This window comes from Rhea pennata, chromosome 2, assembly GCF_028389875.1.
Source record: "Rhea pennata isolate bPtePen1 chromosome 2, bPtePen1.pri, whole genome shotgun sequence".
NCBI classification, from domain to species: domain Eukaryota; kingdom Metazoa; phylum Chordata; class Aves; order Rheiformes; family Rheidae; genus Rhea; species Rhea pennata.
The window spans coordinates 54846727-54873385 of record NC_084664.1 but is presented as its reverse complement, the minus strand read 5'-3'; the positions used below and the strand labels follow the sequence as shown (position 1 = coordinate 54873385).

General features: G+C 39.2%; 1 protein-coding gene across 5 annotated transcripts in view; it reads left to right on the top strand.

The window, feature by feature from the left end:
* ELMO1 (engulfment and cell motility 1) overlaps positions 1-26659 on the top strand; it is a 312145-nt gene that overhangs the window by 281576 nt on the left and 3910 nt on the right. For all 5 annotated transcript variants that reach the window (XM_062569560.1, XM_062569561.1, XM_062569563.1 and 2 more), the window contains 5 exons: positions 3035-3198; positions 8782-8894; positions 16904-17011; positions 20591-20673; positions 25166-25243. In XM_062569560.1, coding sequence (XP_062425544.1) covers positions 3035-3198; positions 8782-8894; positions 16904-17011; positions 20591-20673; positions 25166-25243 — 546 coding nt within the window. The remainder of the gene's footprint in view (positions 1-3034; positions 3199-8781; positions 8895-16903; positions 17012-20590; positions 20674-25165; positions 25244-26659) is intronic.

Sequence of the window (26659 nt, the reverse complement as noted above, 5' to 3'; positions counted from 1 at the left end):
ATAATTATGTATGAAATGGAAACTGTGCACGTACATAAGTCATTGCAGGAAATGGGTCTTAAATGAATTGTCTGGTTGTTCAAAGTCCTAGGAGTGTCTGCTGTTTATGTTTGAGAATCACGACTTTCACTATGTATGCTTGCAAATCTGCTGTTGTGCTGAAACATCAAGGTTTGTTATACCTGTCTAACTGAAAACACAGTAATTTATTGCTTTCTAGTAGCCAGGAAATTTGATCCTATGAGCAATGATGCTGTTAAAAAGTCTGAATTTAGCTGCCTATGTTTGCATGATACTGCAGAAATGATGAGTGCAGGCTTACTGTAAAAATGTTTGTAGTAAGTAGTCCATCATAACTTCTCTGTGGGGCGGAGAAAGCAGAAGCGAAGTCAGTGTTAAATGTCATGTTCTCTCTAAGAGCCCAAAGTTAGGCACAATTAGCTGGGAACTCTGACATTACTGTTGGGAGGACCAATGGCTAAACATGTTTTCACTGGGAAAGCTCAGTTCCCAGTCTCTGCCCTCTTCTGCAATCCTACTGTGAGTATGGTAGTTTAATGCAAATAATATTAATTAACAAAATATTAATATATAAAATATACATTAAAAGTAATTAATCATAATTAGTAGTCATTGCTATGAAGACAAATAAAAAGGAGAGACGATATTTTTAAACATCCAAATTGTCACTTGAGTTGTCTGATTCATTTTTTTCTGCTTTAAGGACATCTTCATTACGTTTCCTAAGCCCTTTTAGATATTGAACCAAGACCCTGTGAAATAAGCCATTGATTTTTTGGGCCAGTTGATGAATCCATTAACGTTCAGATATCATGACTGTTTGGCCTTTTGTCATTTAATGACCAAGGTGTGACAGCACTTTTATTACTCTGACTAGAATGGTCTGGTTACTTCACACTAAGTGTAGTCAAGGAGGCGTTAATCCCTCTAAGCAGTCAGATGGCAATTGAAAAATTCCTCTTTCAGATGAAATAGCTAATTCCCACCAGAAGACCATCAAAGTACTTTTAAGAAGAATTTGGCAGCACAGTGTCATCGTCTGAAGGCAAATGCTTCTGTGTATGAATGGAGCAGTGCTTAGATGTAGCAGACAGAATTCCAAGTTGCTTCTTACCATCAAACTGAGTTTTAGAAGACTTCCACAAATGCACAACAGCGTGCTTATTAGATTTATAGGAATGGATCAGGTAAACCTCCGCTTTATCTGGGCCAGATTTGCAAAATTTACCAAGAGTAGGGTCTTCTTTGCAAGGATGCATTCACAGTAAGATACTCTTCCAAGTAAGTATGGGTTGGTTATCTCATCTGTAGGGTGGGAAGGTGACAAAGCCATTTGTTTTCCATCTGAGCAAGCATCTTTGTGAGGAGGCATCTTGCTCGTCTTAAAGTAGATCTCTGGGGTGGATGTAGTCCCTGTGGTAAGGAGGAAGGTTATCTTCAGTTTTTTAATTGCTAAGTTTCACCTGCTGGACACAGCTATGATGAACTCTTGGGTCACATCTCAGGAAGAAGTTACAACTAGAAAACAAAAATAGAAAACAGCATAGGCAGGGATGGTTAGGAGACTGAGGCAACACATGTACAGCAATAAAATATTCATGCCTGAAGAAAGCTTTTCAGAATATGTAGGGAACCTCTGGGGGGCTTAGTTTCTGTTTTAAGATACACAGTGAAGACAAAAACATAAAGGAAAATTAACAGTGCAGAAAAAGCTATTGCCCTCTGTTTCTGTAGCTTTTAATTTCTATCACATCTGCTTTGAAAACAGAGATTTGTTACTGTTTCCTATTGCATTTTAACTGTTAGATTTGAGTGGGATGGGCCTTTTTGAGTCTGATGAATTATTTTTTCAGCCAGCGTAAGTACAGCATCAGATAAGTGCTTCAAAATTTCACCAGCATCAAGGAAACGAGTCTAGAATTGTGGATTAATCTCTCCACAGTAAGACAGTAATTTGTGATATGTATTTATTTGATCTAGTGCCAAGCAATTCCCTTTAGTGAACTGTGTCTCAGCAGTTTTCTTCTGATAAAATAATTAATATGCAGATTGATGGCTGTTGCCCAGCCATCCTTCATTTTCATTCTTGGGTTGCATTGTTTATGACATTGCTTTAAATCAATCATGTAATATCCTTGGAAAACTGATCTCCTTCTCTCCTGACTTAACGTTCTCTTTTAGGAAGTCCTCTTTCCTTCACTGTATATGGCACTTACATGCCTGCAGAGGAGGATGCTCCATCAGAGAGACCATGGAGATTCATGTCAGACATGCTGAGGACTGAAACTCCACTGGTCTGACCAGATAGCCCCAAGAAAGAAAAAAAGGGAGAAGGAGCAGGAAGAAACTAGACAGCAAATACCAGTGCCCACACAGACACAAATTGTATGGACAGTTTCTCCTCTTACTGTGACTACAATGAGGGAAGCGAGTGCTACCACCCTCTTGTCAGGGGAGCAGCTTTAAGCCTTTTTTACTCCTGTGATTCCAAGCAGCATGGAAAAAAACCTGGATCAAGCTGGCAGAAGCCGGAATGTGAATCTGCTCTTGACTCTGTCTTTCTTCTGTGGTTACAAGTGTATTGTAGGTGTCCTGTCCCCTACATGGTGGGAGCCTCATCTCAGCTCCAAATGCAGACAGCCACATTATTGCTGTCGTGTGCACAGAAGCCTTGGCAGAGCGGGACATCCCGTAATGTAACCAGTAATCATACTTTCGCTGTCTAGGGAGACTGCTGAGTGGCGACTGAGGGTCCCCCACCCCGATTTTCTTGTTAAAGTGCAAATGAGCTTTTGCTGTAAGGTGTGATACTCTTACAGAAGTTGGCTCGTTTTCTGGTCCTGCTACTTAGAAATTGCCTTGCAGCCAGGTTGTACTAATAATCTTCTGTACCTAGAAACCTTATCGTGACACAGAATAAGATGTGAAACAAACCCTCAGAAAGAGTTAACGCAGGTTTTCTTCTTCTTCTTCCTCTTTTTTTTTTTTTTTTCTTTTCCCTTGTCGTGCACAGGTAATGCAGGTAGTGAAGGAACAGATAATGAGAGCACTCACTACCAAGCCTAGCTCTCTGGATCAGTTCAAGAGTAAACTTCAGAATCTCAGTTACACAGAAATACTGAAAATCCGCCAGTCTGAAAGAATGAACCAGGAAGATTTCCAGTCTCGTCCTATTCTGTAAGTACTATCTTCTCTCTCCTAACCCCTTGGTTAGGAGGGAAATGTTATGGAAATACTAACAAATATGAATGATGTTTGGGAGCTCCTCAGGGGAAACCTGAAGAAAAAGCCATCTGAAGAACTGTGCTCAAAAGCAGTAGAGCAGCAACTGCTTGAAGTGCAGATATTTTCTTTTGCGGGAATCACAGCTCTTTCTCTGAGTTCAGTTAAACTAGATTCAGCAAATCCCTGCAGGGCCTTGTATGGCTTATTTGTACCAAACAATGCTTTGACATTTCCAGTTTGTATGACTGTGCGTGTGGGCTTGTTTTTGTTGCTAGCATTAGTTTTTCTTCTTTTAGATTAAACTTTGTCTTCTGTCCAAGGGCCTTTAAAAATTCCAAATGTAACTTCTCTGAGTGAGAGTGAAGCCCAGAGCAAGAGGAGCCAATACACCCGGGCTCCACCAAAGAATGGGTTTGTGCACTACTGTCTTTGTTTATAGTTTATCTTTGGTGTTAATAGAAAGCAGTTATTTATTTGTAGATGAAAATGTTCTGGCAGCTGTCCAACAGGATTCTCATTCCTACATTGTTTACTGCGATGTATCAAATGTTAATATTGCCACCGTAGCTCCTGTCTGCTTCTCAGAATACCCTTTGTTCTATTATATGAAAAGCGGAGGCTGTACTTGGCTCTGGATCGAAGCTGGGCTCGTGGCTGAGTGGATGGCACAGGACAGATTCTGACTCGGTGCTGCCCAAATGCTCTGAAAAACAGAACCTCATGAGATCAGCAGAGAAGCAGCGATGGTTCCAAAGCGTCAGCTGAAATATCAGGAAATTCTGACCGTGTTTGAAGTGGAACGGCTCATTATGATTTTCCAAATCTCCGTTTTAGGGCAGAGCTATAGAAATTCAGATGTAAGACACTTGAATTGTTTCTAAAGGATGCAGATATCTGAGTACAAGCTCTGGGGACACATTTCTCCAGGGGCAGCAGGGCAACAGGGAAAGCATAAGCTAAGTAGAATTACACACTTCAAATTTAATCATACCAACTTGGATCAAAGGAAAAATGCTGCTTTTATGTTTTCAGTGTATTGGAAGATAGGACCTAATGCCCAATTAGAACTAGTGTCACTCATAGTAATGCGTTAGTTTAAAACCTACAAACAGTTCCAGTCATTTTTGCATTATTACACTGCACAGAAATCCCCTGCCAATCCCCTGCCAATCCCCCTGCAATGTTTAGTGGTTCAAAGCTGCTCAGTACTGCTAAGCTTGTCTCCAAAGCTTCTCATTTCCTCTGCTTCCTCTGTGAGTCAACTGTTTAACTATGATACAGGTCAACTATTTATATTCACTTGCAGCATTTCCTAACCTCATGAAACCTGCCAGTGCCCTCTGCATGCTCTTTAATTCCAGTATCACTCTGGCTAGTTGCTGCCACAGTGTGAAATCTCCTTCCCCATGATGGAATGAAAAAGCCAACTAACACAAACAGTTAAAAGCAGCAGAAGTGTTACAAGTGACTCATTTCAGATTCAGGACAAAGGCTAAGCCTAAAGGCTGTGATGGCTAAGAAAGTTGATAAGGTATTTAAGCAGTCACAACTGTATTTGCAGAGATTTAGCTCTATGCATTTGCATTTTGATTGCATCCATGATCACTTATTCTTGACTATGAAAAGAAATGGTTCTTTCATTTTCCCCTTTGATTTGATTCCACGTACTGAACTCTCTCAAGTTGCATAGATGGCACAATTGATATAAGTACAGAATCAGGGTTGCATTGTAGGGAGGGAGACTGAGTGGAGAGAGGAATCATTGCTGTGCTGTATATTTAAAAGCCTTACACATAAGCTAAAAGAAATGGTGCACAACTGAATTTAAAGTCAGGGAGCCTTGTTTAATTCTACATCAGAATATGGCAATCAGATGATGGTTATCTGTGACTTCAGAATGATAGGAGCCTTTCTTCTGCTGTTCTTTATAGAAGTACTGAAGTTTTAAGTTATCAAGCTGCTGGGTAAGAGAACTTTCAGTTAAGTTTGATTTGAATATGAGTTGGAAAGTTCTGCCTTAGATCCACATAATTACAACAACCATGTTTTGCAAAGAGTAACTATTTCTTTTGTAAGAATATTGTTGCATCACCTGAGCTGAAGTTCTTTCAATTTCTGCTTTGAATTAGAGAGAATAAAAAGTCTTCCAGAACAATGTGTACTCAAGAGCTTGGGAATATTTTTGATGATCCTAATTGCCAGTCAATAACAAAAAAAGAAAATATCACTAGCCCATTTTGGCTATGGAAGAAGGTATCTAGGAATCCCATAGGCCTGTAGGGGACCAGAGGTCTTCTTGATGCATTAAATGGCAACACAGATGGGTTAACACTGGACAGAGTTCTGATGTCCAACTGAACGTTTGGTGGTTAAAGGAGAGTTCATGTCAGTTAGGGAGCAGTTGCTAAGTAAAATCTGGTTGAAATCAATTGCATGCAGGGAAATGGAGGAAAGGATGTGGATGCTTTTTGGAGCATTTTTCATCTTCTGGGATTCTTCTTCAGTGTTAGAAAGAGTCATTAATGCCTGAGCTGAAAGCAAGAAGTCATTCGGAGCAAGCCCAAAAGATAAAAGGACAAAACACATGAAAATGTTTTGGTATTACTTTTCTATTGTATTGTAATGGTTTAAATGATTATAATATGCCTCATTGTGGAAAGAAAATGGCTGACAAAAAGGAGTTGGAACTGTACGTTAGAAAGTTAAAAGTTATGGACAGATATAACTGATGCAAAAAAGAGCTAGTATTCTTTCAATAGTTTGAAAGTTATTTCTAGGAATTTTCAGATTTACAGACAACTAAGGGCTGTTTTTTAAAAGCAAGTCACTGATGCCGGTCTTGCCTACAATGATGAGATCAGAAAATTAGTGTTGCTTTATTATTACATATTTCTCCCAAGCTTTCTGTTGTATCAGCTCACACTGGAACACAGTAGGAAACGAATAGCCGTTTTTAAAGCCACTTCCTGCTATGCTTTCCTAGTTGTTCTGTTTCCCTTTACAAGGCACAGAATGTTAAGCTGATGTCATCTGAAGAAGAGTAAATAAAAATTTTGCCTTTATAATCTTTAACTCACTGCCCTTGTTTGGTTTTAACATTATGCACAGGAACCTACTTCTTGTCAAAAATTGTTCTAAGCCCCCTGTCCTTAGACCCTTTTCTTTGCCTGTTTGCCTATATCTGATTGTTGTGCTGCTTTTCTATCACCTTGAATGGTGGGAGAGAACAGAAACCTTCTTGACAGTGAGAAGCATTAAGTAGTAGGATCACCTTGCCAAAATTTATCTGGTGTCGTGGTATTTGAGAAGATTGACAAATAGCTTAAGAAAAAAAACCGAAAAAGTTAGTGTTCATGTATTGGCACGACTGCTGAGGCCAGTAAGCAGAAGTGATGGTGGCAAGGTAGGGATAGACTTTTGGGATGGATGATCTGAATTCAAGTCACTGAAGACTGATTCATAGATGATTAAGGAAACCATCTACACAACTTCTGTGTGCTCAAGCTTGGGGACTGTGAAACAGAAGCGAGTATTGCCTCTGCACTTTCCAGTTGTGCATATGAGAAGGATTCCGGCATATTAGCAAAGAGGCAGGAGGTCTCTTTTCTTTCCTGCCTCCATTTCTCTGGTGGAAGGTCTGTCTTAGACACTAAACTACTTTGGAGGGGATTACTTATTTATTTCTGGATTGGTTAGAAATTCCTCTCTACTTTTGGTTTGTAAAGGGCATATGTGGCTTTAGAGGAGACAAAAGGGAATACTATGAGTAACCAGTCAGTTAATGTGCTGATGTTAATATGCTGGATGACTGACCCATTCATTTCTGTTTTTTTTAATAGTGTCTAATATCTATGATGGTATGATGTCTTTAATACCTCTTTAATGATATTCATCCACTTTCTGAATTAAACTACCTACATATCAAACTGATGTTTATTCCAATATTGAATATTTGAAATTAGTCCAGCTGGAGATATAATCGGTAGCCTTGCAAGTTCATAATCCATACTGTGTTTTAACACTGCTTTCTTGTGGGGTTTTTCCGCCCCTGCTCCCAGCTCTTACCTGAGGAGTGGGGAAACTCATCAGCTCAGAAAGACATTTCTTCAAGCACAAAATTATTTTAATCATAGTATTTAACTATTTAGCATAGTTCCTCATACCTTAGTTCCTAGTGAGAAAAAAATGGTGTTTGATTATTACTATAAAAGACTAATAATACATTTCCTAAAGGTGGCCAGTTTCTATAGTTACAATACTTGATTTTTGACCAGCTAGATTTTCACAGCTTGTAAATATGCAGTGGGTTATGCATCAAGAACACCAACCATTTTTTTAATACCTGGGAAAATTGTGGCATTTCTAAAGGCCTGATCTCTCTCTCTCAGAGAACTTGCAGTAGTTTCAGTGAGGTTTTGCATATCAAAGGTATAGGACCCGAATGAATATGAAAATCTGCAGAGGCTGAACTTCCTAAGTTTTCAAGAAGAGAAACACTTTCAATTTATCTGTGGAATACCATGGCTTTGCTTTCTTTTGATGGTGATTGCTGGAACATACTACCAACTAGAATGATTTTTGGTATTACCTAATTCGCACAGCAATCCAAAATTATGGTTCTGACATGCTTCATATTTTTTAAACCCTCTACACATTCCATTCCTTTTTAATCTTACTAGTCTTGCTGTCAAGTTGATGTTTAAACCTGTCTTTTATGTATGCTTAATGAATCCAAGTGAGGTTTAACTGATGAATTCATACACCTGTGACTCCATGTGACAGTGTATGAAATCAACTTTAAATATTATGTGCATACATTTTCTGCCTAGTTCTTGACACATTGAGCCCATTTATCAAACAGGCTGTAGGAAATTGATTTTCTGGAAGGACACATAGTAATATTTCTAAATGCCCTGTGAGGTTCTGTACTCCTGGGCAAGGGTAAAACTTGATTCTTGAGCAATCCCTAACCACAGGTAACTCTTCCACAGAATTCTTATAGTAACGAATTAATTGAATGATATGGAATTAAGAACAAGCATATAGCACTGATTGTTGTTTTGGCTTATTGCCACTGTGCACTGTTTTTTCTTGTTGTTTCAAAATGCATTTTAGCTTTCTTGTGTAAATAATAATGCTAAGCAAGTGCACCAGCAGATGATCAGGCCACCAAAGGTGACAGACCCTCCAAGAGGCTTCATAGTGCTCTTACAGTGAAAAAGCATTGTTTGCCTCAGAAAACTGGTTGATGAATTACAGCAAATGTTATTTCTGCATGGGTAAATGGGAAACAAGTAAATGACTTACCTGAGTCATACACTGATGTAGTAGCAGGGAGATGTCTCAAACAGAGATATCCTGACCTCGTGCCTTTGTTACCAGGAAAGGTCTTTACCTAGAGCAGGTTCTGACCTGGGACTGCCCGTGACTGTTTTGCCCTTTGAACTCCTTGCAGAAACATCTCGTGAGACTCTATCTCAGAGGAAAGCGAGTGGTCCTTGATGAAACTCATGAGTGCTTTTCTTTCTTCCCAAGGGAACTAAAAGAGAAGATTCAACCTGAGATTTTAGAGCTGATCAAGCAGCAGCGTCTTAATCGGCTTGTGGAGGGGACCTGCTTTAGGAAACTCAACAGTCGGCGGAGGCAAGGTACAGCTCTGCCTTTTGTTGTCATTTTTGTCTGAAAGTTGTGATGGTGAGCACTACTGTTACTGGCAAGATCCTTGGTTTTAGTGCTCTCTAGACTGCTTTTTCCAGAGGGCACCGGAAAGAATCGTCAAGATAAAGTTCTTCCAGAATTTGCTATGTTTCACTGGAACTGGTTTTGGCTTCATCGTGCAGACCTGGAATTGGTCTCATATTTAATGAAGCTCTCAAGCAGCAGTCTTGTACTCTGAGTGGAGTACTTCGATTTCTGCCATTAGACATCTTGTTAATCTCAAAACAAAATCTCCTAAACCTCTGCAGGAACAGCACATGGAACTTGGTGTAGTCAGAACCTGAATGTCTCAGATTTGGAACACCTTTTTCTTTTTTTCTGTTGGATTGTTTTACGTTATATAACTAAGGAATTAGATAGCAGAAGCCCAGCAGTTTTGTGTGTCTGATGAGCTCATTTTGCACCCCTCCCTCTAGTCCTGCCTGTCCATATTTTTGGTCTATTATTACTGTATATATTAAATATATGATGGTATTTAAATTTACTTATAAAAAGTCCTTGGATCAGTAATTTGTGTACTTTAGAATGAATACATGATTGACATGGGAAGACTAGATTCTCAACCCTGTGTGTCTTTGCTTGATAGATTTTCAGCTCATTTTATACAGCCAAACTCTATGTTTCTTTTTGCTCTTCAGTTAGGCACACTTCTTTATCAGGACAAAATGATAAGGACATAGTGTAAATACAGCAGATTACTCAAAAGTTTGATTATTTCCCTTTAAAACTTCAATTTAGTGGAAATTTAGATCACTTTTTTTTTCCCCTCTGCAAATGCAATGCAAATTAGAAAGACACTAAAGCTAAAATCAAGTAGTACCAAAGATCAGTATTGGAGACATTCAGATCAATTGTAGAAAAAACTACTTTCTTCACAGAAAGAAGAATCCCTGTAATGTTTAATATGGGGAGGTTATTTTGGAAAGTTCCAAGCCTTTATATAAGGATTAAGTCAGAGAAAAAGTGATCTACTTTTATATCCTCTCTGTCAAGCCTACAAACACCTATGAAGCCCACTGCACAGTTTAGAAAAAAAGCATTAATATTACATTCTGACTTCTTATACAGATTTTGTAGAGATATGTGATATATATTTTCTCTTCAACAGCATCTTCACAGAGTGAAAGGAGCTAAAGTAACATGTAGTTTGGTCTGGCAATTAGTAGTGAGGTTTGTTTTTATTTTCTTCCTCTCAAAACCTTCATCTGAATGACTGAAATTCAAGGAGCAGGGTTTGTGGCAAACATTCTTGTTTTGGCAGACCTCCAAAGGGAAAATAGACTGTTTATTTTGTTTTAAACTATTGTCAGTTTGTGATTCATAGGATCAAAAACCTTAGAGGATATAAATTAGTTCCACTCATTTCTGTGGAGTTGAAGTAACCGAAATATCAATGTAGTCTTCTGGTCCACAGCTAAGAAGGTTGTTATATCATGCCTTGGAGTGAACTGCATAGGCTACAAGATCAATTGCTTGGATGTTAAGGTTATACAGGGCCGAAAGAGTTCCTGATACTTTGGAAACAACTAAAACATGTGGCCATGTTTCAAAGAACTTCCTTCTCATCTCCAAAGTGTGTTGCGTTTGTCATATATATGTCCATTTAGAAGGGCAGGTTCTTCCCAGCTTGTCCAAAAAAGTTGTGTCATGGTTTATGTTGGATTGCCCATATGCCCTTCTCCCTGAAAGAGAGGGAGAAGATACAACACCATTACAGGTGATGATGATACCAACAATACTAAACTCACCAAGATCTAATACTGTGCGATTTAATAAACAAGTGAAGGACAGTAAGCACAAGCATGTTTGGTTCATAAGCCTTTTAGTAGGGAACAGTCCTTTGTTAGGTACCTGCGGAGGTGGAAGGAGTGTTCCCCCCTACTGTCTTTTGGGCACCAAGCAGAGCACACTGCAAGGTTGGGGCTGTCGTGATGGCAAGAGCTGTGAGACTAAGGGGAATGAACAGAGGAGCCAGATGCTTAGTGAGCACTGCTCAACATCTGGGCAGGCCAGCTTTTGGATGGTTCCTCTGAGCGCCCTGATAAAAATGGTTCAATTCCTGAGTAAGGCTTCTGTTAATCTTAACCAACCTCCACCTCCCCATTCCCCCGACTCATCACCCAAGACTTTTTGATCAGAGTGCAATAAGGAGCCCCGTTACCTGCCCACTACTCTGGTGGGATTTACTTGCCGTGTGGCATCACCAAGGCTCTCAAAGGGTCAAAGTCTGTCCAGAATAATTTAGAACTGAAAAAGAAAAGGGGAGTGCTGCGAGACATTACAATTTGCCTATTATCTGGCAATTTACTTACAAGAGTAGTAAGGGCAGTAGCTGTTTTACTGCAGTATGCACACAGGTTGATTTATCTTTCTCACAATTTTTTTTTCCCTTGAGACAATCCTGGGGCAAATGTTGCAGATCTGTAAATCGTACAAAGAGGAATCTGACCTGGCCTACACAGGAGAAGTTGAAACCATTAAATTGTCTATTTAAATATAATTAACTGACATTATCCCATGATAAAGACTCCAGAGCAAACTTCCATTAAGACTGTTGCTTGAACATGTGGTAGGACACACATGGTTAGTCACAGTAAGTTGAAACAACTGACTTACAAAAAAAAAAAAAAAAAAAAAAAAAAAAAAAAAAAAAAAAAAAAGAGCAGAGAGCTTACAGCCCTTACAGCCACATGAGAGGATGTGAAACTCTTTCATATTTACTTAGTATTAAAAGCCGCCAAACCAACAGGTGATCCATTGAGGGGGGTTGAAGACTGAGATGTGAGGTATCTGTAGTCCAATCTCTGTATTTCAGTACAGGGTTATCATATCAGCATGATCTCTCTGTAGCTGAAATTCAGAAATACCATTATTGTCTCAGTAGGATCTTTGCCACTTCCAAATAATACAGGGCCTTTTGCTTGCTATGTTTCACAGAAGAATGCCAGGACTAACTCCTGCTATTATGAGATGTTCTTAATCAGTTGAAAATGAAACAGCAAAATACACCCTGCCCTTCTAGTCATTGTTCAGCACAGATCATAAAGCTTCAGATGTCACTGCTTGTTCTTTGACTGTGGAAAGTCAGCTGACTGATAGCCCTCTTCGGCTTTCTCCTTCCTTAGCTAAGACCTAAAAAAAGGGATGAAGACTAGAAAAAGCCTACAAAGCACCTTACAGCCTCAGAAGTTATTATTTCCAGTAGAGTAAGTAGCAGATAAAAGAGTTTTATTGAAGATAATAGATGCTTCTGTAGTTGACATCTAGTACACTTGGAGTTTATGTTGATGGGTGCAATCTTGGAAATAATTTCCCCTTCTAGCTTTATAAAGATTATAGAGAAATTGCATATTATTGAAATGGATTTGCAACTGAAGATAAAGTTTCTTGAATAGTCATTTTGGAAGTGAGAGAAACCCTAGTAAGACACATCGTTACATTAAAAACACAGGCAAAGCATGTTTTTTAAGTAACCTAGAAAGAGTAACCTTAAATTAAGGCAAAGAAACAAACCAGCCCAGATTTCTGCCTCTTGCAGGGATGGGAAGTGACTCATGCTGTTAAATGAGAACACACACTTTCTTCTCTCTGCAAAGTTCTCCTTACTGCCACGCATCTGCTCCACCTTCCCTAGTTCCACAAAAAGTAATATTCTGTGATATGTGGCTTGCTGAGAGGAACTGGTTAACCAAGCCTGCCTAACCCCTCCAGCATTACCACAAGTCAGTTAATCACAAATCGTTTGCAGGTTTTGCTGGCTTTTTGTAATTACTTAAGACCAGTTAGACTGAAAATGTATCGCTCTGATGTCACATCTTAGAGAAACACAACACAGCCAAAGAAAGAGGCTGAGTCCACATACATTTATCTAAAATCTAAAGAACTATATATGTTTTCACAGATTTATTAAAATACATGTGTTACGTCACTAAATCTTTGAGCAACGTTTTCTTCAAACAAACTTCACTTTTTTAGTAATGTGGACTGTATCTTGGGGTAAGATGTATATTCTGAGCCTTCTATGAGTGCATATCTGAGCTATTTTCTTTCCATATTCTAGCTACAGAGTATTTCTGTGGCAATCACAGTAATTCTTTGCATAGGATAGCGTTGTTAAGGGCATATGAGTCATTGGCCATTAATGCGCTTGGAAACACCGTATGAATAGCCAGCACTCTGCAGCCACTTGGCAAAATGTTCTGTGCCCTACAATTTGGTCACAGTTTGAATATTACTCTTCTAGGCAAATTATAGCTGGTTTTGTTGTTTGGGGTTTTTTTTTAACCTCTTCTGTAAACTTTAACAATGTGTGTATTTAACCCATTGGATGCTCTAGCAAGTGTTTGAAAAGCTAAACAATTTGTATGAGACCTTTTCAGATTAAAAATAACAATAATTAATTTCATTGCTCAAGGAAGTATCAGTAGCACCTTAATTCAATGAGCATAAAAGGCATGAGGACTCATTGGAAAGTTTTAATAATGTAGTATCTGAAAATTGCAGTGAAATCACAGCCCCACACTGTCTCTAAACACTCAGTGCTTAGAGGATGCCTTTCCTATCGCTGCCTTCTTTCAGAAGGAGCTCTACAGAGGCAAGGATAATAACATCTGATACAAAATAAGCCATCAAAAAAGGACTTAGACTTTGAGGCAACTCCATAATGCTGGGCCTAAATCTGACAGCTCTCTGGAGAAAGTAAAAAAAAACCTCTTTTTTGAACTAACAGTTCCTCCAACTCCAGCTGTACGCCTACACACAAATCTACCAACTGCAGAGTAGAAAATCTATGGGGAAATACCTGTCCCATCTTTAAAGCCTGTTGTGGCACGTCAGCTCTGTGACCTTCTGTTTGAGAGCTCTGGAGTTTTTAGACCACAATTTTTCTTTGTTTTTTTAAAAACCATTTTCTAATCATGGTAGAAAAGAAAACAAGCTTCTCTTTTTTTTTCTTTTTTTTTGTTTAGGTATTAAGAGATGGAAGAAAATGTCGGCCACTTCCCACTTGTTGTTATCATGTTTTCTTCACTTATTTTAATCAAAGGAAACAATTTCATATAATTCCTATTTTCACTGTAGCATTAATACACTCTACTTCAAATAAAATTGTGTTCAACACCTGCACTACAGTAAAATAACATGCATTTCTTTTAAAGCTATCCCCCCCCACCAAGGCCCAGGGATCTCACATAAACATGATATTATCTGATAAACCATTCGTAACATCATGTACAGCTTAAAAGATCCCCAGCTGGCTAGGGCTGAGATGGTTGCAGAGGCCTCTAAAAGGAAGCAAGGTTTACTTTTCAATGGTAATGTACTAATTGCCCTTCTCCCAGCCTGATTAGGACAGTCCTTTAGCAGCTGCAGCTGACAAGATCTCCTTAGTTGCATTCGTAGGCTTCGTTTAAGGATTTTTCCCCTGACAGCAAAGTTTTGATATGATGGTAGTTATTTGTTAGCCCACAGGAGAACAGCACTGGACATGCTTCAAGCTACATCAATGGCTATTAGTTCTTTAATTAACCTTAGGTTATGGGGAATAGCTGTAAAAGACTCCACAAGCCTGCAGACGTGGGATTTCTTCTTATAAAACCACCATTTCCTAAAAACGAAGTAAAGAAATGTTCATCAGCTTTTTTTTCCCCCCCCTCTCTTATTTTTTGAGCAGAGGGTTGAAACGGGAACAAGGTTTTTAAAACACTTTAATCCTTAGGAGGTTAAAAATATCAATCTTTTTCTGACCCTCACCTGCAACCCTGGTCCCGTTTGGGCCAAGTTAAAAGGAATTCGTGACAGTTTTAGTCAGTGACATCATCTTGTCCTGCTAATTGAGAAGGCAGTCAGACCGGGTTGGCTCTTACTAGGAAAAAAGGATTTTCTTAATCTTAGAGATGGAAAGCCATATTCCTTTGTACAGTCTGCAATCAAACACTCATAAATAATGAGGCTGCCATTAAAAATTCTCAGAAAAAAATGATGTTGCAAGTAAAGCTGGACATACCAGCTTTCTGCTGCATTAGGTGGGGCCTTTCTGTAGGTAGGCAAGGGGCAGGCCAGGCTACTGTCAGAGTAAGTGGAGTACATTTTTCTTTAAGTATCAGATTTTGAAATGCTTCAGGTAGAGTTCCTTGTCAAAGATACAAATATACAAGTTTCACATGTATCCTTTTGAGACGTTCAGATTGCCCAACAAGTTGATGTTGTGTGTCTCTCAGATGAGAGCCTCTTGAATAAGGGTCCTGCTTGCTCTAGTTTTAAATTCCTGCAATAGTTTTGCAAGCAGAGGTTTCCTCCCGACCCCATGCTGTGCAATATTATACGTACTGTTTATTCTGGGAAGCTTATATTCCAGTAGCTCTTTTTATATGTATCATGAAATCATAATCTCAGGCTCAGCAGCATAAATCCTTCAGTGTTGTTTATGCCGTGAAAGAGATACCAGAATCTTCCTCATGACCCTTTGCCAGTAGTTTGTAAGGTGCTTTGAAATCTTCCTGTAGAATGACTTACACAAACAGAGGGTGGTTTGAAATGTTTCTTTTTTTTCCCTATTTTTGCTTACTGTGAAAAAAGTATCTAAAAGGGCACATAGAAGCCAAGAGAAACCTCAGAGGTGAATTGTCTTTCTCTGTGTCTTATTGCATTACATTTTACAAAGTTGAGCACAGGCTCCTTTAAAAAGAAGTCGGGACTATGAAAACCACACTTCACTAGTGGAGCCAAGAAGCCCTCCCTTTGCTAACAGCCCCGGATGAGTGCACAGGGTCTAACTTCGGTGATTTTACAGTTCCTCCAACATTTTATCCAGACCATGACTCTTCGCTCGTGACTGCTGTGATGCCATGGGGCTCTGTCCATGCTGCCATTTCCCTAAAATTGTCCAGAGGCTGCTGTGTGGCACAGCATCACGGCTGCCAGCAAGGAGAGAAGCACAGGGGAGAGAAACCACCTCCCCCACCCACCACCACCCCCTCTTAATGAGTAGCCCAGCTCTGAGCTTTCGGAGATTCATAGCTAGGCTGTAACAAGATGGTATTTTTCACAGCTTAACGTTGTGTGTGAGCTATTTATTACGTTGAAAGCGCTCTGAGAAGGAAGGGTAGCATCATTCTTGCCATTTTGAAAAGGGAGTTGGCAAGCACCAGCCTTGCATGCCAGGCAGCGTGGCAGCCTTGTTCTGCAAAGCCGATGTTTTTAGTGGGAGCAGGTTTTAACAAATATTATTAAGGGGAATTGTATCCTGAGAAGCTGGATTTGGCAAGAGATGTAAATATACGTATCTCCTAGGAAGGGCTGAAATGAACATAGGAGCGTGGTATAGGTATATTTGTGAGCATGATGACCACTGAGTTCTCTACAGAGCAAGGGAGTTAACTTTTTTTTTTAATCTTTATCTGTTTGTGATGTCCAGTCCTACCATGAATATGAGGATGTTTTGCCATGTCTACAAAAAGACATGAGTCACAATTTTCATAAGGTATGGGACATCTCAAATGTCCTAGTTTTGAAAGTCACACACAAGAGAGCTGGCAGGGCTCAATGTTCACATAGTGGGTACTAAAAATGAAGGTTTTATGGGTATGTTAAAGTTAGCCACTCAAAACAGTAGTTATTTACCCAGTCCCCTGTCTGTGAGGATGTATAATAATATCATGTAAAGCTAAGTCAGTTGTTTCCTGGTTACTAGCTATTTTTTCATCTAGTGGCTGAATCAAGACAGGAATAATAGATTAATACCAGCTTTAAACACACTTTAATCAAGTAAAATTGCATTCAAAGTCCTTGCCCCACTTCCAATACACCCCACACATTTCTTTTAAAAATGACACAATCCTCCTTCCTTGTACAGCCTCATTTGAGTATATTTTCCCTTATGCTCTTGATAATGCTGATGAAGACATGTTAGTAACCCTGGTTATTGTGTTTCTTTTAACAGACAAATTTTGGTATTGTCGACTTTCACCTAATCACAAGGTCTTGCACTATGGAGATTTGGAAGAAAGTCCCCAGGGAGAAGTCCCTCATGATTCCTTACAAGATAAATGTGAGTCATGTACATGGATTGTGCTGCTTTTGCTTCTTTTGAGTTAGTTCTTCTTCATGACTTCTACTGGCTTTCTTTTAATTCAGGATATTATCAATTGCTCTGTTTATGGGGTCATCAACAGAGGACATTTCCTCATGCATTCAGATACTGCTCTCCTGGTTTTGGCAAGTGTGTGTAAGAACTGAGCTCAGCTTTCCAATGAGCTCATAATTTCTTTGAACTTGGAAATACGCATCGCAAGGGGAGAAACACAGTTTATTTTCACTGTTTGTCTAACTGCAGATATCAAATGAAAATACTTTGGCATATTCAGAAGCACTTCCTGTCAATAGAGACAGCAGTTTCTGCAGTTATAAACAATCTAGTGTGTGGAGGAGAAACCTGTGGCAGACAGGGGTCTTTTTGATTATCATGAAGAGTGGCCTTAAAGATGATACATTGCTCTGAACAGCAGTGATAGGACTTCACAGTTAGTGTGTGCCCACTGAGACAGTACATGACTTTATGACAGCTCTTACCAGGGCAGTTATTGGGATATCTTCTAGGGATCAAAGTCATTGTGGAGCCCACTTGGAGCCCTTTAGAAAATCATACTCTCATGAAAATGTCTCCTTAGTCCAGCATCAGTTATAGAAGCTTAACCTGCAATCATGGGAAAGTCTTTTGTAATGGCCCGGATAATGACCAGTGCAGTTTTATCACCAGAAAATGAGACTGAAAATTCAAGCCTTAATGAGGAGCCTTTTTGTTCTTTTCTGAATCTCCATTAGAAATAAATGTCATTCTTGTCATTTTCAAATTAGACAAACATTTGTACAAGCATTCAAGTTGGTAGTTGTTCTTCTTTCACGAAATGACAAGAGCTTTGTAGACTGAAAGTTTCTCCAGCCTGAAAATTGAGAGAAGAGGACATTTAAGCTTTTTGAAGTTTAAGTGATTTTAACATTTTATGTTAACAACATAAAGAAGTGTTTCCCCTTTCTCCTTCCCTTACCCATCTCGAGGCAGCACCTTTTAAAATTTCTAAATGCTCCCAGGTGCAGGCTGAGGAGGGAAGGAAGAAGATCCGGTCTGATGCTGGAGCCCTGGCAGTTTACAGTCACATTCACTTCTTTTCATTGCCTTCCACATTGCCTCGAGGATGTTTCAGGCTCTTACTGCAGCAGTAAGTGGCAGAATCTAGGACAGGGGATCTTATTGCTGTATTGGCACTAGAAGAGGCTATTTGTGTGGACAAGAGTTAGAGAAATAGCCCTCAAATGTTATAGTAGCTTCAGAATGACAGTAAAAGGATGAATGTCACACTTGAAATGCAGGGGCAGTTCCTAGCCTGACAGTTCCCAGACTTGTTTGCTTTGAGCACGCTTCCACACTTGTAAGCCCAGCTCCAACTGCAAGCTTCAATTTACCTTTGAGTATCCCTTAAGCTTTTGAGCTTATTTGTGAGTGGCATGATCCCACTGGCATGGTAGCTCCTACTTCAGGAGCTGCTGGGCCAGACCCACATGTTCCCTGTGCACGCCTGCTGATGGACTGAAGTAGATACTGATGCAGTTCAAGGAAGATGTGGTTATTTTTTTAATATCTCAGTCTTTTCAGACTGTTAAGGATATAAGAGCTACCATAGTGCATACCACATTAGAATTTAACTAAACAAAGTTGAGAATATTGCAAGAAATATGAATATAAAATTATAAAGTGGCATTGTTGCTGTAAACATGTCAGACCAAACTGTCTTGGGAATTTTACAAAACATGTTCCAATGATGATCTGTGTTTCTTTTGAATAGAGTTGTACTGAATTTTGTATACACCTTGCCACACTTGACCAACTACCAAAAATAAACAGCTTTTGGCTTTTTTGTTCTTGTTTTTTTTCTTAACCTTTGGACTTCTTTCAGTGTCTCTTCAGGCTGACAGAGTTATCAAGCTGTGCAGACTCTAGCTGGGACAGAAAGCAGCTGCCCTCTTTCTCAGAGCTTTATCTGTTGCGAGCTCATCACATCTGTGTTCACACCCTCCAGCATCTTGTAGTCAGCTTCTGATACCATTTTAAGTCTTTGATTCTATTTTCCAAAGCAAGGAATAGGCCAAATTCCGTATAAATCAAAGATCATGGTATCATACCTATTTGAGATCTCCCATGTTAACTATGCTGCAGAGCACAGAGACCAAGAAATTTATGACATCTGGGAAAAAAAAAGAAGAAGAAGAAGAAAAAAGAGAAGCCTGGCATAACTGATTTGGAAAAACCCTTCCTTCTGCAGTCAAATAAATTGTAGGAGGGGGGCATTTTCAGGAAATGCTGCAGATTCTTCTATCTTGAGAAGACCTCTGCCATACTAGCAATCAAATACCTCTTTTATTTCCCAGTTTCCCTTAGCTTGCTCTTCTTCCCTCAAAAATAAGTCAAAAAAAAAGAGAGTAGTGCCACAGACATAAAAAGCAGGGCTGCAATGTGCACCTACGACTAAGGGCAAGAGGGGCTGAATAGTGAAGGGGCGAAATAAGTTTTACCATCTCTTTCAGTATTCCGTGCAAAGAAGGACCTTTAAAAATATCATTGTGTCATATGCTATTATTTGATCGCAGTGCTGAGGTAATCTGTATTAAAATATGTAGTGTTGCTGCACTCATTGGAAGAAAAAATGTATTTCTTCTTTTTCCAACAGTTCCATTAGAGCTTGTAAAGATAAAGGCAATAACAAACTTTCATAATACTATGCTGTTCTATATGTATATGTGTGATGCTTCTCTGAAGCCACAAAGATAATGGATTATTTATAGATTGTAGAAACTTTCTGTCACTCACTGACCATATTGTGTTGTGGAGTATATAGATTTTCTATACTGTAATTACTGTCAGAAAATTGACTTCCACTTGAAGCACAGAGAAATGTTTTAGTGACCTCATCACGTTTACTCTGTGAGTGAGTCTGAGCAGCAACAGCTGCCAAAACTTCTGCATTACCTTGTTTTTAATGATTTCTGATCATTTTACATCATAAAGTAATTAGAATCGGTCATTATAACCCTTAGGATACCTAATTCCTCTTAGTACTAGAGACTGAAATACAAAACAATATGAAAAAATCATATATGCATTAAAAGAAGGTCAGCAGCGTCAGGTGAGATGAGGGGGTCCACCTAGCTCTATCTAGCTCTGCTGGCTCCTATCGCCAGCAGAGATTTTAACCAAATGCCTAGGGAAGAGCAACAACAGGGCAGGCTTATTACATTACTAAGAGAGAAAACAGTATATGCTGTCTAGATACATGAGTACACATAAAAACTGTCCAAATAGAGGTACACATCTATATAAAACTCTCCCTCCTGAAATAGCCTCAGCAGGCAAGAAAAAGCAGACTCAGATTTTTATCTAAATGCCTGAAACTTTGTCAGGGCTCACTGGTACGTATTTTAGTTGCTTTGCTTACAGCTTCTTTTCGTACAGCAGGCTGGAAATGGCAAAGGGGGTGACATTTTTAACACCTTAGTTTTGCCTCTTTTAAGACTTGTAGTTTAACACATTTTGGTTTTATCTCATTGTCTTTTTTTTTTTTTTTTTTTAATACAGTGCCAGTGGCAGATATAAAAGCTGTTGTGACAGGGAAAGACTGCCCTCACATGAAGGAGAAAGGAGCTCTTAAACAAAACAAGGTATGGTTCTCAAATTATTATAAACACTCCCACTCACACAGAGAATACAAAACCTGACAACTTGACCTTCCCTGAAGTAATACAGATATTTTTCATTCCAGCCTGATACCTTTCAGTGTACACACACATTGTTTTCACCTCAGACCACTTGAGTTAAATTATTAGGACAGCCTACCTTTCTTTACTGAGATTTCATGGCAGATGTGCATTGTGATATTTCTTATCTGTCCAGAGCGTATTAGGATAGTCTTCCTACAGCAAACAAGTTTTGACTGCTGCTGCCCAGCGGAACAGAGCAGCAGTGACTGCTGGTACCTACTGCTATATTGTCTCTGATAAATAACTAGTTTGTTCCAGCTGCATCCTTGGATGAGCTTGCGTTCACTGGACGTGGCACATGTCAGAACTGCAATTAATGTCCAGCTGATGATAACTTGAGATCCAGTCAGGTAGAAAAACAACTGCTTACAATAGGAGGCCAGGTAAATGCTAGACAGTTAATGAGGTGTATAAGGATGTGTTCAGCAGTGCATTTGGAAATGCGTGTAGGAGACAATGGTCAGCTTAAATTAGGTTTATGCTACCTGTCAGAGTTTCAGATCAGGAGCTGTAAACCGATACTAATACTCAAGCTGTATAGTGCCGGAATCTTGCAACGTCTTTGTTAGTAAGAATTGCCACCACATCGAGAAGAAATTGAGTTGCTAGCCAAATTTGACATTTTTAATGGTACAGGTCTTCATACCATATTGTTGAGGTACACTCATAAGTCTTCTATCAGATTGTGCTGCTGACCTTATGAGACAGAATAAGATCCTAATTATGCTCAGTTTGATCTGAAATCACAGCCTGGGTTCTGAAAATCATCTTGCAGGATTTGAATCAGAATCTGTAATTACCTGCAAATGAGAAATTTTGGGTCCAGCTCTGAAGAGATATTTAAGTGGACAAAATTCCAAAGTAAGAGTCTCCATCTCAACACTTTCAAAACAAAATGCATGCATTTAGTGTTCATAGAAATACTGGAAAAAAACATTCCAATGAGAGCCATGGAAAATTAAGAGAGGCACTGTCAAAACTGCACCATACAATTATTGCAGAGTAACTGTCAGTCTTGTCTTATTGCTGACTTTAACTATTGCTGGAGAAGGATACATAGGGCATCTCAAATACTGTTTGCATGTGTTTCTCATGCATGCAGTTTGATTTAGGTCTGTCAGAATACCTTCATCTGCTTTCAGCTTTGGCTTTACATGGATGGAAATGAAAAAGTCAGTCAAGTGAGGAAAAAAATCCTGGGAGTATCCTTCCTTGTTGATTTTCTGAATCAGGCCACTAACACACTCATGCACACAATAGATTGCATACAGTCCCTACCTCACATTACAGCTGAACCAGAAGCATTTGGCTAGGACATTTATATGGTGCAGATAAAGTATTTTTAGTGCTTCCTTGTCTCAGTACTCATATGTCCACACAAGAAGGGAAGCAGTGGGTGGCTGTGATGGAAGTGTGTCATCTTTATGGAGCAGTAATGTCTAGATAGTATTTAATGCTAAATAGCAGTGCTGCAGATCTGCATGTTCTCAGCTGTCAGCCTCACCCCATTTCCTCCAGTAAAATTGCTTTGGACTGGCATAAAGCTTCTGGCTGAGGATGTGAAGATCAGGATCTGACAGATAGCATAACTGCCTCCATAGCTGAAGCATTCAATTTTTGATGCAGATAATTATTATTATTATGTTTTTACTTTTTTTTCTTTGCTTCTCTGATTTATTTTTGTTGTTGTTGTTGTTTTCTCCCTTGGGAATCACAGAATTTAGGAAACTGTCATGCCAAACAAACAGTCATGCACAGTATTAAAACAGCTTAAGTGTCACCATAGTAATAACGCATCATTTTTTGCTGAGTAGCAAGCTAATGTGGACAATGAAGAGGAAAAAAAAAGCCAGAGACGGATTGTAATTTGGCTGAGTTCCGTGTCTGAAATCTTTCTTCTAGGTTCCACTTCCTGAAATTTCACAATTGATGATACATTTTTTCAAGAGGCATTTTCATCTTTTGCTGTCTTTGTATATATCTAAGAGCCATTTCAATGTTTATTCATTGACAGAAAACTGAATGGCAGAATGCCGCTGTTATGAGTATAGCTAGAATTGGCAGAATGTCCATGACAAAGGCTTCAGCATCTCTTCATTTGCCAGCACATGGCCTTTATTCTTCTAGTGGGATCATTTAGAAATAAATAAGAATTAAACTGAATTGGAATTTGCATGTATATGAAGCTGTAATGGCTTGATAGGACCACACCTGAATCCACCGTTATTCATCCTATTTGTATTTTTAATTTGGGTTTGATTTTAAAGTCCTCATTTCTGACTCATGAATAATATTAATGAATTCCAAGGAAATGAAATATATTAGATTTTGCAGCCTTTAAAACAAAACAAAAAAAGCATAATAGAAGAATCTGAAAAAACATGTTCATGTAGCTGTGAGTGTTCTTCTGACATAGTTTATCGGCTGATGTGACAGTCCTGGGGCCTGATGTGAAGACCTGGGGCCTTCATAGTCAGCAGAAATGCTTCTACTCGCTTCCCTGTTCTCCTGTAGCTTCTGTTTTATTTCATGCTGTTTGCACAAGTTCCCTGCCACTGTATGCAGAGTTAGTTCTCTGGTGGGACCTTCTGGCTCTTGCAAGCAAACTTAACAGGGCCATGGTCTGAGCCCTCGGCAAAGACATGGGCATTTTGAGGCTGTTGATGAGAGAATGGGGAGAGAGTAGCAAGGTCATTCCAGGTACATGGGATCACTCAGCCATAGGCACTTAACAATGCCTGTGTATCAAAAAATAGCTTGTCTCTGATGGGCCCATATGTGAGAGGCCAGCAGAGACTGCAGGAGAGAGAAGCACTGGAAGTAGGAGAGCAAGCTTCTTCTCACATGTTCTGTGGCGACTTTCCCTATGGGGTTGAAACTAAAGAGTAGAAGATGACCATCAAATTGGAGCAAAATCTCTTGTTCCTTGTTTTTCATCAGAGCTCAAAATAGAGGCATATCCTTGGTCCCTATACCAATACTGTTAGTAGCTGTAGCTTCTTTAGGGGGTTGACCCAGAGACTTGTCTCCTGTAGGCTGGCAATGCGACAAGTTAAAACTAAGCTCAAGAAAATCAAGAGCATGTCGCATGAGGTCCTGATCTCTGATTAACCAGAGTATCTCTAGGAACTGAAAATGTGATTCAGACTCTGCTGTTAATCATAAAAGTTCAAAAATGAAGTAACCCTTACTAAAATCCAAAGAGTTGCTCCTGGATTAGGCCAGTAGATCAGGGGTAGGAATCTAGACCAATACCTATACTTCAGTCCCCACAGACAGCTCTTCCATTTTAAACTTGGTGTAGCAAATACAAGAAACCGTGCTCTTATAGCTGCCGGAACTGCAAGGGCAGTTGTCAACTGAGAGTCAGCAAAACTGATTGGTATTATAAGATCAAGAAGCCAAAGGGCAAAAAGAACAAGACATACCATATAGATCAAGGTAGTTTGAAGTCAGCAGCCTCTTCTGTAGCTGGGTCTTATTTTTCCACAAATTTATTATTTCCCTGTTAGCTAATTTATAGGTTGTGGAAAGCCTTGTAACAATGCTTGTAGTGATGTGTGGAATAACCACGATAACACAGTATCCTTGCGTGCTCACTGATGGCTGGTGCAAGTACATTATTTATTGAGATTGGCTGGGTTTTCCAAAGGAGCTCAGCTCCAGGTGACTTTCAGGGAAGGTCAATGATTAATGAATTCTCTCTGGCTCCTTTGAAATTCCAGCTTCAGTTTGAGGAGAAAAAAAGAAGATGATTTTTTCTTCTCCCAAGACTCATTTGGGTCTTTATGACTAAGTAACCCAGAAACACAGAGAAGTAGTTCGCGGTTTGAACTCACATGAATGAGTGTGCTGATTCCAGTTAAGATGGAGAAAAACGGCAGAAATCTCTTGAGAGTAAAGCACTTTGTAGATTTCCAGCAGTGAAAAGAACATAAATACATACCAGGAGATTAGCTGTCCTGGCCAGACTTTTTACATATAAAATCAAACCTTGCAGAACTTTGTTGATTTACTCTGTGCAAGCTGAAGAAACATTGGGCCTTCTTGAAGAGTAAGTGTACTGCCATAGGTTATATTTATTTCAGTCCTCACCATTGCCTAGCTCAGATCTGAACTCAAATACTAAAGTAATCTATGAACAAGTGAGCTATAATCAGCCCTTGGAAGGGATTGGAGGTGGGAGTATTAGTTTTGACTGAACCATCTGAGTTTGAGTTACTGCTGTGCCAGCCTGTTGCAGTGGTCTGACACTGCTGCAGTTTTGGTCAGGCAAGGGAATGCTATTACCTGTTTTTCCACTTTTCATGGGTAGGAAGAAAAGTAAGTCATGAATATACGAATACTTGTCTTACAGATTATTAATGTATGTTTCTTTGTGTTGTTTTTCCAGGAGGTGCTAGAGCTTGCTTTCTCTATATTATATGACTCAAGTGGCCAATTGAATTTCATTGCTCCAGACAAGCATGAGGTAAGTCAAGTTCAGGGTACAAAAACTTCCCTGAAGCCCTCTTAGTGGGGCTTAGTGGGGCCATCATGGCAGTGGTCTGCTTTCCAGGAACATACAAATGATCTTCCTGACTCAGAATAAAGGTCCATCTAACCCCGTATCCTGTCTCACAAGAAACTGATGCAGAGCAGTTAGTGTGGGAACAGGACTGTAAACTGTAAGCTTATGTTCTCCAGAATTAGCATATCCTCTAATTCATAGTTTCAGACTGCTTAAACTCACTCATGACAGGTAATCGCAGATGGTTCTCTTTCTTTCATCTCCATAGTGGGATAATTTGCAATGGATAACACTTACATAGAAACAATCTCAGTGTAAATACACACAAGACAGAACGAGTTCTGTATTAAAAAAAAAAGTAAAGAAGGAATAAAGTATTTCCTTCCTATCTCTAAAGCAACAAGAGTTGGTTTTCCATCTGCACACTTACTTTGCGGTATCACATTTGGTCTCAGTTCAGGATACTGCATTAGAAAGACAAAACACATAAGATTACATTAAACAGTATTATGTAGTGTTATTAAAGTGCATGAAATTGCATTACAAGTGAAGTGCATTAGTTATGCAACTTCAACATTTGCATTTTCTGATAAAAATCCTCAAATGTTAATTTTAAGAGAGGAAATGAGGTTATGCTCATTTGGGTTTTCTTGAGGATTAATATTTGAGGGTCATTTTCAAGCATGTTTATTTCAGGGAAAGATTTACTGGTAAATTTTGATCTAAGAGAAACAGCAATAGGTTCCCAAGCATAATGTGCCGTTAGAGCTGTTGTTCTAAGCAAGACATGATTGTCTTCATCCTCTGAACTGGACATATGTTAGATACTTTCTGATGTAAGTTCTCTAATAGTTGAATTCTAGTCTGTTTCAGCTCGTAAGGGCAAATGGTCACGAAAATCAACAAAATTTTCAGCTGCTTTCATTGGAAATATAGCTTGTGGCTACAAGCTTGTTTTAATGGACTAAACACTCAAAACCTGCTACTGCACCCTACTCACAGGCAGTGACTTTGTAAAAGGCAGTAACCCAATTGCTCATGGTTGTGTTAACACACCTATTATTTTTATCTCTCTTTTTGATCTCACTCTTTGAAACAAAATTAGCATGCTCAAAAATCAGCTGGAGGCAGCGGTCTCTCCTGCTTGACAGTTCCCAAACGAACGTTTTCAAAAAGGCATCTCCATTCCTCTGTACTTTTTCATGGCCTACAGAAGAGTGAATTGTGATTAAAGTAAAAAGTATGAGTGCTCAGAGGAAGCACTCACAAGGAAAGGCAAATAGGATGTTATGCAGCCCATGACTCTTCGTGGGAGTAACTGGGGTACTTGTCGATAGAAGTGCTAGTTTAGTAGGGTTGACAACATGGGAGATTTGG